Source organism: Cannabis sativa, chromosome 6 (genome assembly GCF_029168945.1).
Source record: "Cannabis sativa cultivar Pink pepper isolate KNU-18-1 chromosome 6, ASM2916894v1, whole genome shotgun sequence".
Lineage (NCBI taxonomy): Eukaryota > Viridiplantae > Streptophyta > Magnoliopsida > Rosales > Cannabaceae > Cannabis > Cannabis sativa.
Window position 1 is genome coordinate 74,346,735 of NC_083606.1, and position 16,650 is coordinate 74,363,384.

Genomic DNA, 16,650 nt, shown 5'->3' on the forward strand with positions numbered 1-16,650 from the left:
TACTAGTGTTCTACGGTTGTTTTGAGTTGTTCTGCTTTGTGTTTTACTGATATTTTATAAAAATACAGTATTTTTGAAAAGATTTCCATGTGACAGTATTTTTATAAAAGTTAATCCAAATTTTAATATTTTTGTAAGTTTCCCTTAATTTATTGAATCATATCAGAATTCTATAGTCAAACATATTTAAAATTAATAATTCTCTTATCTTAAAATTTTATTATTATTAATTTTATTAGTTATTAGTAAACATCTCATTAATTTAGTATTTTCAAAGGAATCAAATAAATACATTCTACTTATATTATTATTCTTTATTAAAAAAGGAAAGCTATTCTTATTTTCAATAAATCTATATTTTTTTTCAATTAAATAGTTTTTGCTTCATATAATTTCTTAATATAACATCATAATTGTCATGTATAATTATTTCTAGATTTTAACAAACTAAAACTAAAAGGGAATATAAACAAAATCATAAAATAAGAAAGTTTGTAATTCATTCAAAGCCTAATTAAGCCAATAATAATACACCAAACATTTCTCATTATTAGTTCTTAAAATAGAAGTTCATGATATCATCACATACTTCATTATTTGCAAAAAAACGACACTGAGAACTTAAAAACGACAATAATAATATAAAAGTGGAAAAGGAAAATTCAAAGCCTAGATTGTGTCAACTTAGGGTGATGAACAACAATATTGTTATAGGCATCAAGAGTGAGAAAATCATCAAGTGTTGAGGTAGTGCATTGCCTAGTGAAGATCTTAGAAGCCTCTTTATACATTCCCTTCTTGTACTTCTCTTTCCCAACTTCTTTTTCGATTCGAGCCATCTCTTCTTCCACAACTCTACCAAACAACTCCTTATTAACCCTAACACCGAGCCCATCTCCATTCAACTCGGCTCCATACTTGAGCCATTGCCAGTTCTGAACCCTACTAATCTCGGCGGTTGCAGCATCTTCCATTAGGTTATAGAGAGGCACTGAGCCCGAGCCAGTTAGCCATGCTGCTAGGTATTGGATTCCAACCCTAGTGTTGAGTCTTAAACCTTCCATGGTTCTAACTCCTCTTGGCCTCTGCAAGAGGTCTTCTTCGGTTAGATTTGCAGCCTCTTCACGCTTTGCGGTCTTGATTTGGTTTGGAGAATTGCCCATTGTGTTGTTGAAAACCTCCATACAAGCCGGGATTAGTCCCGGGTGTGCTGCCCATGTCCCGTCATGCCCTGCTCTCACTTCTCTTAACTTGTCTTTCTTTACCAAATCAAGGGCTGCCTCATTGGCTTCTTTGTCATCTTTTATTGGAATTTGAGCTGCCTATTTTACCAAAAAAAAAAGATACATTTTGTAAAATAAATTATTTATTTTTATTATTCCACAATAAACACAATCTAAATTTTGCTTAATTATTTTAAAATGTGACACATATTTTTTTAAAAAGAAAAATCTATTTTCAATTAATTTTTAGTTCAAAAATTTCTAGTTACAACAAAAACTATACCTAAAATGCATTTTGGAGTTTTTTTTTAATATATATTAAAAAAATATTTAGGAATAATTTTCATTAATTACTCAATTTAAAAATAAAAAATAAAAACAAAAAATTAGTACTTTTCACATACCATACCGCCCATGGCGTGGACACCGCGCCTATGGCAAGTCCAAATGAGGCGATCAGAGTAGCTCTTCATGAAATGTTGACCCATACCAACCAAAAACCGATCGGGCAAAAGGCGATCGGGATGACCTTGAAAGGTTTTAACATAACTAAAAATATAATCCCATCTTCCACAATTCAACCCAACAGAGTGATCCCTCAACTCATAGAGTATCTCATCCATTTGAAAAGCAGCTGGAAGTGTCTCAATCAAAACAGTTGCTCTAATACTCCCTCTTTCGATCCCCACCATTTTCTCCGCCTTCTCAAACACACAATTCCATATTTTCGCCTCTCTGCCAAAACAAAACAAACAATTATAACACAAACATCTCAAAACTTATCTCAATATTGATGCACATAGATTGTCTAAGCATGCCCTTAGAATAAATAATAAACTTTTTGGTTGTAACATTTATTACCTTAATTATTTTAACCTTAAAAAAACCCTAAACTCGGTTTTGTATTTTAGTACCTTGAGTGCTCCATTTTGGGGAGATAGAAAAAGGGGCCGAACCCCGCCCCTTGGCCCCGGCGAAAAGGGGCATAATTATGGAAAAAGTAAAGACCGAAATCGACAAGACAAGCGGTGGCCGGCTCACCGTCTATGAAGATGTGAGATTCGGGTAAATGCCAACCTCTTGGCCTAACAAAAAGCTTGGCAATTTGGTCATTGAGTTTGTAAACTCTGTTTCTTGCTTTGTCATGAAAACTTATGGTACCATTAACAGCATCTTTTAGATTAATATGACCATTCATTAGATTTTCCCAGCTTGGTGAAAGTGCATCTTCAAAATCAGCCTATAATTAAAAAAAAAAATAGTTAAATTATCCTATAAATAAATTTCATGTTAAACTAGATATAATTAATCATATAGCTGTAACATTAATAAAAACACAAAAAAATGAATAAAGAATTACACTAGCAATTAAATAAAAAATTGTGTGATTTTATATTGTATATTATATATATTATGCTCTCTCAACAAATTTATATTATCAGTAATTATATATTATTATCTCCATGTTTTAACTAAAAATAAACAAATAAGAGTATTTTTTCCAAATGGAAAAAAATATTAATAATAATAATAGATTAGATAATAACACTTTATATAATTTTATTTTACATAAATGATATCTATAATTTTTTTCGAACAAAATTTATATATATACAGTTTGAATCAGCAAATATACTCTGTTTTATTACAAGTTGTTCTGTTTTTAAAAAATTATTAGTAAAATAATCATTTTTTTTATAAAGAAAACCATAATTCATTGACTATTAACAAAATAATCACGTTTGATGATCAAAATGATTATTTTGTTGTCAGAAAGTATAAAGTTATTTTTTTTAAAAAAAATTATTTCAATTTTGGAAAAAAAATATAATTACTATATTATTATATAAATTAGAAAAATACCATGAAGACTTTAGCACCAGAATTAAGTGCATTAATAACCATCTTTCTCTCCACCGGACCAGTGATCTCCACCTTCCGATCCGCCACAGCTGGCGGCACCGCCGCGCAAACCCAATCACCCTCCCTAATATTCTTAGTGGCGGGATCAAACCCGGGGGCAGATCCGTCATTATACCTCTTCTTGGCCTCTTTTCTACACTCAAGCGCGTACCTCACACGCTGCTTAAACTCCCTCTGTAGCTGTGCCACAAAATTAAGAGCATCTCTTGTTAGAATCTTAGCAAATTCTCCGTCATAACGGCCCCGAATCTCCACCCCCTCGGGCGCGTCATATCCCGCCATTAGAAATGGTTTTGCCACCGGCACCGCGGTGGCGCCGGTGTAATATGATCCTGTTCCTACACCGTTCATAGCATATAAATAATTTTTTTCTTTTGTTAATTATAATGTATGGAACATTTGGTATTTATAAGTGTATATATTATATATTATATAGTGATGAAAGAGTTATCGTTATGGGGATGATATATAATTTATAGAGGCAAACGGTGCATATGTGGATTTATGTGCGTAAGCATTATCGATTGTGACGTATGTATATTATGTATGAGAACTGAAGTGAGTATTAGAAAAGTGTTAGTAATTTTTTATAATATTTATTAAAGTAAAATAAGTGAGATTTTAATATTGAGTTGAGATTAAAAATTTGTTTTTTAGGGTTTAAAAATAGTAATATTATAGTTTATAAAAGTAGGGAGCCGATTTTGTGCTTAGACATGCAAAACACGAAATGTATTTTGTTGTATGGTAGGTGGATTTCAGGGTATGTAATAATGTGTGTGAATTTATTTATGGGTCTTAGGGTACGTAATAATGTGTCACAGGATACGTTACTATTTTTTAACCTTAATTAGCTCTAGATCAACCACAGCTCTCAGATCAAATAACTACTCAATCTAGCGGCTGCCGTACATCATAGAATATATCCCCTAAAGTATACTAACGGAATAAAATCGTATCCCTATAAAAGTATTAAACACTATAAATATTTGTTAACATTTATCATTCAAAATGTTAGAAGATATATTAATACTCTTTCAATATTATATTTTTAGGGATACGATTTTGTTCTGTAATGTATTTTCACGGAATGTATTCCGTAGTACATTAGATAGGTCTCAGGGTACATTAAATGAGTGCCAGGATACTTTTTTACTTTTTAATCCTAATTACTCCTAGATCAATCTTAATCGTCAAATTAAATAATTGCCTCATTTGACAGCTACGGTACATTACAAAATTCAGTATTGTTTTATAGAATATTAGGATGTAGGATAAGGTAGAGGAAAATATGGGATGCGTTTTAAAATTATTGATAGTTGTGCCTAGCTAGCTAAGCTTGCCTCGGGAGTTGCAGAGTACACCTTTTGTTTTGGGATAATTAAAAGAAGAAGATGATGATGATGATGACACTTTCATACTATTCCTCCATTTCTACACGTGTCCTTCACACGTGCCACTTTTGCTTTCTTTCACCGTAAATAATTAATAAAAATTAATTAAGATTTTTATTTTCAAAATTAATTAAAATTTTTGGTTATTTATCTCCTCTAGTCTATAGTTAAAAATTGTGAGATAGAATTTCTACTCATCTTCTTTATGTTCTTACTTAATATTGCGATTGACTTGTAAGTTTTTATTTTTCTACCCTATTAAATAGGTAATATTATCTCAAACATCTAAATAGATAAATGTCAGCAATAAATTGAAGAAAATAAAACATTATAATAAAAGAGAAATATTGAAGGATACTTAGTAGTGTCTAGCACTTTTTTACGTGTCAATATCGATATTGGTTTAACTAAGTATTAGGTCTCATATAATTTAATATAATAATTTTTAAGAAGTATTAATGTTAACAAATTACAACGTGATATGTCGAGAATGTACTAAGCACCACTGATATTTAATAACAATGTTCATAATAAAATATTGCTTCATTAAAATTGGTTATTTTATTGAAAAATACTCATTTATGAAGTAACATTCATATATAAAAAAAAAAAAATCCAATCATAAGATTAGATAATCATAATTCTTACAATATTAAAAACAATTTATTCAATCAAATTAACCATGCAATATTTTAAGTATCAAAAGATATAAATATATATATATATATAAGACTAATTTATTGCAGTTGTTTGTTTATCATCAAATTTTGAGGTAACCCTTTTCAATAAAGCTTTGAATAGTGTCCCTTAGAGTGACCTCTAATGGTGTGAATTTAACTCCCAAACTTAGTGCTTTCACCTTTGATGTTTTGGGTCCTTCCACAAGAGGATATGATTCACATCTATACCATACAAACCACAAATTAATAATCAATAAAAAAAATGAAAATATAACATACTTATACACAAAAAAAAAATGTTTTTATATTAGGGTACAATCTATGTGAAGTACCCTAATTAATTTTCTTTTCTATGACAATATCTATATTATAATTATTAATTTATTGTGTTCAAACTATATGTTGTTCTCGTCTCTAATTTTTTCATACGAGTAAAAAAAAATTGTTCACACCCTAATTTAAGTACTATAAATTATTTAAAATTTATTAAAATTTTTGCTGAGCGACTGCTACAACTACACTAAACACCATCATATAATAATAATAAAAAAGAATAAAATATTAGAAATATTGCTAAACTTTATATCCCATATAATAGGGTTTTGTGATGTGGATTAGTTCAAATTCTGGGATCAAAAAATAAAAATAATCTGAACCCTAGCTACGTACCATTGAGCATTTTTTGCATACCCGACATGGAGATGTAATATAAAATTATTTATATACATATGTTGAGTGTATAATAAAAATTCTACATTTGGTTAGAAATGATATGAGTCTTTGATATATAAGGACTGACATTATCTCCATTAGAATGAGGTCTTTTGAGAAAGTTCTCAAAAATAAATTTGTGAGGGCTTAGGCTCAAAATAGATAATATCACTAATGGAGAAATAGATAGTATTCGACGGTACTTACATTTAATTGTAATGTATATGTTGCATGGAAAAATATGAAAATAATTAATAACTAACTTACTTGTTAGGAATGGTGAGTGTGGGATAGAGTTGTTGTATAATTTGTAGAGTATGAGAAATGTGCATATAATTTGCAACAAGACAATATCTTCCATTAGCTGAGTTCTTCTCAAATGCAAGAATATGTGCCATTGCAATATCTCTAACATCACTAAAATCATACATCATATTTGGAAAATTTTCTTCTGCAAAAAAAAAAATATATTTTTATATATCGATATGCAATAGAGAAATCAGAAATTTTGTTCACTGAGAGCGAAAATTAAAAGAAATTAATGTATTTAAAGAAACATAAATGTAATAAAATGTACACAAAAATATATAAATGTAAAAAAAAAAAAATATATTGAAAAAGAGCGCAAATGTAAAAATTTATATAAAATAGGCTAAATTTATATAAAAGAGCGCAAATGTCTGTTGTAGTGTCCTATCTATCTGAATGTCAGGAGAAATTAGGGAATGGATATCTTTTTGCTTTTCCATCTGAGCTATTTGATCGTTTTGAGGCCATAAAACCTGTCTGGGCTCCTTATTACACCATTCACAAGGTTTAGTTTTACTTGATTTGTTTCACTACATGTAAGAGCCCTAAAACAATGTTATACAATTTAATTTTTTGATATTTGACAGATTCTAGCAGGTTTACCGGATCAATATACATTAGCTGGTAATTACAATGAACCTAATTGATTTAATTGATTTAACTATGTATTTACTGGTGTAATATCATGGTTTGCTTTCTAGAAATTTTCTGTGTTTAACCTTTTCTTTTGGGAGAATATTTGTATAATTATGCATGCATTGAGTAATTTAGATAGTATGCATTGATCAGACAGTTTATCTATAATTATGCATACCATATATTTGATAAAATGACTCAAAGAAAATTTTGGCTACTTCTTTAGCATTGTTTGCATTGATTTATTATATTTGGGGGTAATTTTAAGATGTAATCTTTCGTACCAGTAGTTTTATTTATTGTTCCTGAGTTATTGGATAAAACTTTTTTTTTTCTCTATTATTTGGTTGGAGAAATTTTGTGGAAGCAATCTTTTATTTTCTTAGTGGTATAATTATCAATAATAGACGATTGCCTAATGATTTATTCTATTGCAGTGCAGATTAAATCATGCTGACCTCGAAAATTCACAAATCACTACAATAATGAAAAGTAATGAATTTAGTGCTTTAGTTCTTCTAGCACTACAACGATATTGGGGTATCTTATAGCACTACAAAAAAAATTTACCATTTCTTAATTACCATATTTAGTTTTCATTAATTTGGCTGTTATATAAGTCAACAACTTGTCATGTTTTTCTTCATAATAAGTCTTCCATAAGTTTAGGGGTTAAACAATGAGCTTATATGGAATGGTTCTCTACCTTCTATTTTAGCTTGAACCTTTTGTACTTTTGTTCTTTTGTAGTAAAATTCAGGTTTTCAAAAAAAAAAAAAAAAAAAAAGTCTTTCATAATTTTATGTGTATTTATTGTTCATCTAAATTCTTTATATAGCTCAATCACCATGTTTAGTTTTAAGGTAAGTGTATTATTAATTCTTAATGCAATAATTACCATTTCTCAATCACCATGTTTAGTTTTCATTAGTTTGGTTGATTTTCTATTATATTTTAGTTATATACTTTGCAAGTTTTGATATAATTATCCCCTAACGAGTTGAATGTATTTTATATTGCTAATGAATTCAAAACTCCTCTATTATCATTTTTGGTAAAAATGACCCTACACTCTCTTTACTTTTTTAATTTTCTATTTTATGATTAGATATTTTTTATTTGCTTTAGTTACAAAAGTAGTGTCCCTTATACAAAGGGAAAGACGTTTGAATATAATTACATCAAAATTAGAATGAGCAAATCTAAAACAAATAAAAAATATAATATGTTATAAAAATAAACTAAATATACGTGCAATGCACGTAACTTCAATCTAGTATTAAAATATATATATATAAAAAATTAAAATAGCAAAAATTTGAGTAGGGAGAAGATTTTTAATCCAAAAATTTACAAACAAACTTATTAAATATATTTTTTTTTTCTTGTAATATGTTAAAAGGATAAATAAAAAGTTATATTTAATTATTTTTATAAAAAAATAGGGAAAAAAAGTCAAATTAATTGTCACATGATCTATTATATAATCTAGGCTAGTATATTTATAAAATATTATTTGATTATAAAATGAAATAATAATTAATGTAATATATGTAATGTACCATTATTTATAATATTGAGAATCATTTCCATAGTGAAATTGAGAGTTGGTTGTAAGAATGGACCAATCACAAATCCAGGATTTAATGAAACCAAATCAATTCCATTTTCCTTAGCAAATTTCCAAGCACCTTCCTCAGCTAGGGTTTTTGAAAGCATATACCAAAGCTGCATATAATGTAAACTCATTCATGAATAAATTCTAAATTTTTCAATTTTTTTTGATAGAAGGATATTATTTTTTAATAAAGAATAAATAAATACATATTCTGCTCTCTAAATTTCGGTCGAAAAAAATCTTCCCTATGTTAGATATTCTCAAGATCAATCTTAGATTAAGGCGGGCTAAGCCCACACTAAGGCCCATCTAACATAGAAAACTGACTCTCTGAATGTTTTCTTGAACTACGACTATTATGGGATTTTTGTTAAATAATTATGACTACTATTATATTTTATCATTAATTTTTATTACTATCAAATCGTACCCTTTTCATAATAAATATAGTTATATGTTAGTGTGCTAATCTTCTTAATACTAAAAGATAATGAGATTTAAAACTCCTCTGACTTTTGCTTCAAGGAAGAGTTTCTCAAATCTAGTCATACTAAAAAATATTTTGACCAAATAGGATTTAAAGAACTATTTTCTAATGCTTTTACTAAATATGACACAAAAGTTAATTTTTTAAAAAACACAAAGTCGATAAAAGTAATCATGTAAAGTACAAAGTCTCAAAAAATGGAGGAAATTACACTCTATACTCTTTTTATATTGTTCTCTTTTATTTTTACCCTCTTTTTTAAAGTCTATTTGACCTCTTTTTTAAACATTGTACCAATTTTGCCCCTGTCACTTCAAGATACTCTCCATGTGAATCTCTTATGTCAGGGTATTTTGGGTACAATACATATAAAAAGAGATATGTTTCAAATAAATATAAAATTAAAGGTAAATTTGATTAATTGATTAATAAAAGAGGCATTTTTCAACTTACCCCCAAAAAATCGAATTAATATCATTTTAGGCTGTGTATTTTACAAAAGGTTCAATGTAATATAAATTAGTACTTTGAGCTTAATTTTTTATTTTTTTTAATATAACCAATTTAAAAATAATTTATAGCACGAACATATGCATAAAATGTAACTACATCTTGTCATAATGCATTTATATTGAGTAAATTTTAGGGCAAATTGCGACATAAATACCTAATGTTTCCGATTTTATACACTTAAATACCTAATGTTTATTTTTGGGCAAAAATACCCAATGTTACAATTCTCTTACACTGTTACTACCACTTCCGTTAACTCATAAATATGGACACGTGAAGGGTTCAGATGCATTACATTTATTTTTATTTTATTTTAAAACTTAATATTCTTAATATCAGAAACTAAATGCTACTTGTTTAAAAAAAAAACGTGTTCTCATTAACAATTTTCACAAGATATTGACACTTCAATTCGATAATCATGTTCCATATACTATACTGATTCACTCCGCTATGGTAATTTAGTATTGCATCTCTCTTATTTTTTTTAAAAAAATAAATAATATTTAGTTTTTTATATTAAGAATATTATAAATTTTAAAATAAAATAAATAAATGTAATGTATTTGAGCCCTCCACGTGTCTATATTTATGAGTTAATAACGGAAGTGGTAGTAACGGTGTAAGAGAATTGTAACATTGAGTATTTCTGCCACAAAAAATAAACATTAGGTATTTAAGTGTATAAAATCAGAAATATTAGGTATTTATGCTGCAATTTACCCTAAATTTTATTTTGATAAAAAATCAATTTAAGGTACTATTTTGAACCGTTTCGAAAAATATAAAATTCAATTTTTCATTTAACAAAACAAAGACTCCAATTAATAATTTTTACAAAATACAAAATTCAAAATAGTACTTATCCGAAAAAATACAAACCCTAAAATCAATTCAAAAAGAACCATAATCATCAATCAATGAAGATATATATTATATATATGTATATATAGATATTGACTTACTTTGGAATTTTCACAGTAAAGTGGATCTGAGTACCAAGTCTCATCAATGACCATATCTGAAGTGAGTGGTGTTCCATTAAAGATAAGTGAAGATGTGGAAGATGTTAAAACCACTCTCTTAAGTGAAGACACTTTTGCACATGACCTCAAAACATTAAGTGTTCCCTTTAATGCTGGTTCAATCAATTCTGCCTAAAATTAGTATTAATTAATTAATTAATCATCATCATTATTATTATTAGGTCAAAATTAACTTAATAAGATATACATCAAACTTTAACAAGATTAATAGATAAGATGCTACATTGTTTTATAAAAATATTTTAATTATAATTAATTTCTTCAAATGGTAAAATAAAATACCGATTAATTAACTTTTAATTTAGGGTGATATAATATATAATGGAGAATTTTTTTAAAAAATACTTTTCTCTTATGTTTTATTTACAATTTTACCACTAAAAATTTTTATTACAAAACTACCTTTGTAAAATTTAAAAATTACAAAAAAACACTTTTCTCAGTAAAAAGTCAAAAAATAATTAAAAAATAGCGAGAAATCAACATCACGAAAACTATAAATAAATTATAAAACAATCAAAAACAGAAAAACAATCTCATAACAACTATAGTATAATTATAAATAAATTATAAAATAATCGAAAATACTCAAATTTAAGAAACAATCTCATGACAACTATAACTAAATTATAAAATAATCAAAAAACGGTTTATTATTAAAACGTAAAAAAAAATATTTTGACTTATTTTTGTAATTTTTTTCAATATTTAGTCTATTATATAAAATTTTCATAAATATATATATATATATATATATATATATAAAAGTACCTGGGGATCATTGACTGTGAAAGTAAGAGGTGATGCAGTATGAAAAACACATTCACAATGATCAACCACAGAGTCAAATGAACCTTCTTCTAATAAATTTGCTTTAAATAGTTGTAGCCTTTCCTTGGCTCCATCAAGTGAAATCAAATGTTCTGTTTTCTTTGCATCACCTAAGTTTACACATATAGATACAAACATATTACTAGAGAAATGAGTATAGGCTGACATCGGTACATAACCGAAATGCGTTGACAAATATCGGTTACTGAACTAACGCTAACATTAATCTTCAAGGAGAACCGATGCGAAAAAAAGGATACTCTAACTTTTTTTATTATAATTATTATTGTAACTAATGCATTCCTTTCGTGTTTTTAACATTCATATAGTTTTAATTTTAGTTTTTTTGTATGACTGTGACATAATTATTTAGGACAAATTGCAAAATTTTAAAAAATTCAGAATAATTTACAATATAGAATATAGAAAGCAGAGTTCAAACATTCTATTCCTCGTTTCATTTTGAACCTTATTTTCTAGCACATAATATTTTTCTAAATTTCTTCAAAATTTACAAAATATATCTTAAATAACTACATTGTATGTAGTCATATTGTATGTCGAAAGCATGAAAAGGATCCTGCACCATAAAATTTTCCTATATATATTTTTTTAAAAAAATAAAAAGCCCAAAACATTTCTTTTAATTTTTTGTACCCCAAAATATATAATAATTTTATTACAAGTGTAAACATAATTATTAATTTTTTTAGTTAGGGTTTTTATATAAAAATGATGACGTCTAGTAATTAAAGAAAATTTTATTTTATTTTATTTTTCTAAGAATCATATAATTATAACATTTCTCTTGAATTAATAATAAACCAAAAAGAGATTAAGAAAGAAAAACTTACTAAGATCACGAACTGAAGCTTTAACAGTGTAACCGCGTTGTAACAAGAGCTTGACTAGCCATGAAGCTATGAAGCCAGAAGCTCCTGTTACACACACTACCTTTCCTTCTCCACTCATATTCTCCAAATTATAACTTTTAATTTTGTTGTATTTATAATTAGTTATATATTTTTGAGATGATATATATAGGAAAATTCTAATGTAACTAAGTTGCTCGAACATGCACAATTAGGTTTGTTCAAAAAAAACGTGCATTATTAGGTTAATTATGAATTGCTAAAAGGTTGGTTTATAGTGTTGGCTATAAATTTCTCAAATTTTTTTCTTTTGAAAATTTGGTTTATTATATATTAGGATCATTAATTATTAGGTATTAATAATGTTCAACATGATTGAGAAAAGGTTAACTGTTTTTCATAATTTTTTTTTTTTTTATAATTCAGAATTTCATTGCACCACAAAACAAAACTTTACAACCTATAAGCACCTAATAAAGTAGGCCTTAACTTTTCTATACAATTTACTTATAACAAATCAAACCAATCTCTATCTTTTTGTTTAATCTTCTTAGGCCATATAGACACTACTCTACTCTTAACACACCACTTTACTTTTTGGATTACCTCAGCTACACTAGATTTTTTTCCTTCCCACTGCTGCTCATTTCGGGTCTTCTAGGGCAAGTATACAAGGGCTGCTAAACCAGCAGCCAGTACTCTCTTTTTGAACCTGGAGCAACTTGCTTTTCTCACCCTCCTCATGATGCTTTGAAGTGAACTCTCTCTTGTATTCCAACCAAACCAGGCCTTGATCTGTTCAATACATTCTGCAGCAAAAACACAGCCAAAAAATAGGTGCTCTGCTGTTTCAGCAGCCGAGTTGCAGAGGAGGCAAGTGTCTATGTCAATCGATCCATGCTTGAGTAATCGATCCTTGGTTTTGAGCCTATTCATCATAGCTAGCCATAGTACAAAACTATGCTTCGGTGGATTCAATCTAGACCACACTTCATTGCTCCATGGCACCTTTTCGAACTCTTGAGCAAACCAAGCTTGGCCCTCCACAATTTTGTAATCATGTGCTGAGAACTCACTATGTTGTACATAGTTTTTGATTTTGTCTTTAAGCTCAACCATTTTCCTCCAATACCAACTTCCATTCAAAGGAGCTTTGTACTCCCACCAAGATTGATGCTTAATATACACACTATGAACCCATTTCACTCACAAATTGTCCTTCTTTTTCTCAATTGCCCACACATGTTTCACCATGGCTGTTGCATTCCAGTGAGGAATATACATCAGTCATAGACCCCCCACTTTCTTTGAGCAACACACCTTTTCCCAAGCTACAGCCCCTGCTCCATTCATCAAACTTTTCCCTGTCCATAAGAAGCTCCTACATATTTCTTCGAGCTCCTTAATTATTTGCTTAAGAAGGAACATAATTTGGCACCAATATATATGGATGGAGAGAAGAACTGATTTAATCAATACCAATCTCCTCGCAAAAGACAAGTGCCTCGAGCTCCAAATCCTAATTCTAGCTACCATTTTCTGGACTAGACTACTACAATTAGTAGCCGAGATCTTCTTAGCACAAATGGGCACTACAAGGTATTTAAAAGGCTCATGTTGCTTTGTAAAACCGGACATGTCAAGCACCCTTCTAACCTCATTCTCACTCATTCCACTACAATATACTGCTGATTTAGCATTATTAGGCACCAAACCCGAAGTGATAGAGAATAATTTGAGAGCTTGCATCATTAAGTAGATCCTTTTGAAGTCCCCTCTACAAAAAATTAGGACATCATCCGCAAAACTTAAATGATTCAATTCCATATCAGCACACCTTTCATGGAAACCAAACTCTTTTTTCTTCCCAACCTTCCTCATTAATCTACTAAAGTATTCCATGCCTGATACAAATAACAGTAAAGACATTGGATCTCCCTGTCTAAGCCCTCTCTTAGTTTCAAAAAAACCATGCATGGATCCATTGAACATTAGAGAGAACTTAGGCGTTCTAACACAAATCATAACTAATTCAGTAAATTTCCTAGGAAATTGCAAAGCATCCATCATTTCCTCAAGGAAATTCCAATCCAATGTGTCATAGGCCTTTTGTAGATCAAGTTTAATCAAACAATTGGCCTTAGCTCCCTTCCTTCCATAGTTCCTAATTAGGTCCTGACAGATCATGATATTATGCGCTATATATCTACCCTTAATGAACCCTCCTTGATTTAAAGAAACTAAACCCGGAAGGATGTTCTTGAGCCTAGAACATATTAGTTTTGTAGCAATCTTATATAGCACATTACAACATGAGATAGGTCTAAAGTTACTCACCAAATTAGGGTTTTTTTATAATAATTATTAAATTAAAATATGTAAAATTTTATCTACTTAATTATGATATATCTTGTAGTAATACTTGACATTAGTAGTTATAGTAATTTGTGGTATAAATCCTTAAGTTTAACTCCCAGTTATAAATAAATATTTAAGTTTAATTTTTTGGGGTAGTAATACCTAAGTTATAATTTTAGAATTTCTGTAGGTACTTGGCTGTTAAGTGTTAAGTAAATTGCCACGTGGCAATCCCTGATTGGTCCAAGTCATTTTTTTAAAAAACAAATTAGTTTAAATATACCAATAAGAAAATAACGCGTGGATAATGACTTAACATTTAACGGTCAGGTACCTACAGAGTTCCAGAAATATAACTTAAGTATTATTACCATCAAAAATTAAACTTAGGTATTTATTTACAACCGAGAGTTAAACTTAAGTATTTATGCTACAAATTACCCTATCTTTATATAGTATTTCTCTTATTTATTTATTTATCTATTGAATAAATTATGCAATTTTATTAATAGTAATTAGCTAAAATAATAGTCTGCAATCCAATCGAGACATCTCTTCGTTGGAGACACGACCAGAGTTAGAATTAGAAAAATGAGTCAAATAATTAACCGTCTAATTTTTAAGTCGTTTAATAATAAAACTAATGTAAAATCAGATGAAAAAGATTGTAACATTACAGTTAACTTTGAGAACACATATATTTAGTTTCATCCACCGCTCAGAAGACACAACAGTATGAAATGTTGCAGCAGGTTCATTCAGTATCGTAACTTAAGCACTCAACTAGTGCAAGGCACGTAATTGCAATACTAACAACCCCTTCACTCGTTGAGAACTTATTATTCACAACCATTAACAATGATTTTATGACGAGTCATTGAAGAACAAAAAAGAACTAACAACGAAACAAAATAAACAAAAACATGTCACACATATAATATTGAACACTTATAACCGAGACAAGATTGAAACACTTAAAACTATGTCATAGAGGCAAGACTGGTTGCAGTAATGAAAATCGAATCGCAATAGTAAAACACAACTCTGACTAAGCCGTAAGGGAAGATCAGCGGGCCTGGCGAAAGAAAATAAACAACCTCCAGTAACTATAAATTTAAGAACAAGAACCTTAATTTTTTCCCCCAACATTTCTCTTACTTTATTGTTATTATCCAAGTACTTTTTTAGTACATATTTAAAAAGTTAATCATTTTTATAACAAATTGTTATTAATAATAAATATAAAAAATAACTCCACATTTTCTTAAGATAAAATTAAACAAATATCATTTAAAGACAATAGGAAATTATAATAAATCAATAAACATATAAAAAAACAGAACATATATATAATATTTTGAAAAATACTATTGGAAATTACAAAAAAAAAAAAATAGACTACTTTTGTCACTAAAACTTAGTATTACTATATAGTATGGGTATGTTTACAGTCCTCTAAAAGAATTGTTGACGTATATTTTTTTATCTGTTTCAGTGTTTAGTTGAGTTTTTTAATTTTTTTTTATTTTTAATAATCATATATACATGGTAGTTATTTAGTATTATTTATAAATTTTTAAATTTTTTTGAATAATTTATAGTGCCAAAAATAATTCAAATAATTACTTACCATACTTAAAAAATAATTATGTGTAATTTTTTACATTATAAATTATTTAATTTTTTTAAAAAAAATTACATGATCCTAAATCATTGTACTAAAATTATGAAGAAAAAAAGAAGGATAAATATTATTTTGGACTTTGTATTTGCAAAAATTATTAATTGGACTTTCTATTTTGTTAAATAACAAAATAGACCCTGTATTTTCTAAAATTGTATAAATAGGATCCTAAATTGATTTTTTTTTTATCAAAATAAAATTTAATAATAATCTGATAGAGATGTTATGATAAAACTGGTTAAATTTTCTGTATCTGTTCGTGTTAGAAATTATCTTAAAAGTTAGTTATATTAAAAAATAAAATTATTGAAAATTGAACTCAGGGTCCTATTTTTACTATTTTGAAAAATATAAAGTTCATTTTG

General features: G+C 28.2%; 3 protein-coding genes across 4 annotated transcripts; all 3 read right to left on the reverse strand.

Moving 5' to 3' along the window:
- Window positions 1-480: 480 nt before the first annotated feature.
- On the reverse strand, window positions 481-3,757 carry LOC115725057 (malate synthase, glyoxysomal). The gene is made up of 4 exons (XM_030654472.2): window positions 3,087-3,757; window positions 2,138-2,463; window positions 1,628-1,958; window positions 481-1,322 (listed from the first exon to the last, which is right to left on the reverse strand). Exons 1-4 carry the CDS (start codon window positions 3,495-3,497, stop codon window positions 663-665), a joined length of 1,728 nt encoding a protein of 575 aa, XP_030510332.2. The 5' UTR covers window positions 3,498-3,757; the 3' UTR covers window positions 481-662.
- A 1,311-nt stretch (window positions 3,758-5,068) lies between these two features.
- LOC115725058 (phenylacetaldehyde reductase) lies at window positions 5,069-12,387 on the reverse strand. Of its 2 annotated transcripts, XM_030654473.2 has the most exons (6): window positions 12,226-12,386; window positions 11,312-11,481; window positions 10,460-10,651; window positions 8,439-8,604; window positions 6,199-6,382; window positions 5,069-5,442 (listed from the first exon to the last, which is right to left on the reverse strand). In XM_030654473.2, exons 1-6 carry the CDS (start codon window positions 12,341-12,343, stop codon window positions 5,301-5,303), a joined length of 972 nt encoding a protein of 323 aa, XP_030510333.1. In that variant the 5' UTR covers window positions 12,344-12,386; the 3' UTR covers window positions 5,069-5,300. The 2 variants fall into 2 exon arrangements, with proteins under 2 accessions (XP_030510333.1, XP_030510334.1); XM_030654474.2 differs by lacking the exon at window positions 10,460-10,651 and having other exon boundaries at window positions 12,226-12,387.
- Window positions 12,388-12,900: 513 nt separating this feature from the next.
- On the reverse strand, window positions 12,901-14,430 carry LOC115695582 (uncharacterized). Its single transcript, XM_030622639.2, has 3 exons — window positions 13,723-14,430; window positions 13,526-13,624; window positions 12,901-13,419 (listed from the first exon to the last, which is right to left on the reverse strand). Exons 1-3 carry the CDS (start codon window positions 14,428-14,430, stop codon window positions 12,901-12,903), a joined length of 1,326 nt encoding a protein of 441 aa, XP_030478499.2.
- Window positions 14,431-16,650: the final 2,220 nt, after the last annotated feature.

Coding starts and splice junctions, on each gene's coding strand:
- LOC115725057 (XM_030654472.2), bottom strand. CDS start 3,497: ATGAACGGTGTAGGAACAGGATCATATTACACCGGCGCCACCGCGGTG. Junction 2,464..3,086: donor CTGGTGCTAAAGTCTTCATG/GTATTTTTCTAA, acceptor TTTTAATTATAG/GCTGATTTTGAAGATGCACT. Junction 1,323..1,627: donor TCCACGCCATGGGCGGTATG/GTATGTGAAAAG, acceptor TTGGTAAAATAG/GCAGCTCAAATTCCAATAAA.
- LOC115725058 (XM_030654473.2), bottom strand. CDS start 12,343: ATGAGTGGAGAAGGAAAGGTAGTGTGTGTAACAGGAGCTTCTGGCTTC. Junction 10,652..11,311: donor TCACAGTCAATGATCCCCAG/GTACTTTTATAT, acceptor TACTAATTTTAG/GCAGAATTGATTGAACCAGC. Junction 5,443..6,198: donor ACACTCACCATTCCTAACAA/GTAAGTTAGTTA, acceptor TGTATGGTATAG/ATGTGAATCATATCCTCTTG.
- LOC115695582 (XM_030622639.2), bottom strand. CDS start 14,430: ATGATCTGTCAGGACCTAATTAGGAACTATGGAAGGAAGGGAGCTAAG. Junction 13,625..13,722: donor TGTCTTTTGCGAGGAGATTG/GTATTGATTAAA, acceptor AGAAATATGTAG/GAGCTTCTTATGGACAGGGA. Junction 13,420..13,525: donor GTGGGGGGTCTATGACTGAT/GTATATTCCTCA, acceptor GTGTATATTAAG/CATCAATCTTGGTGGGAGTA.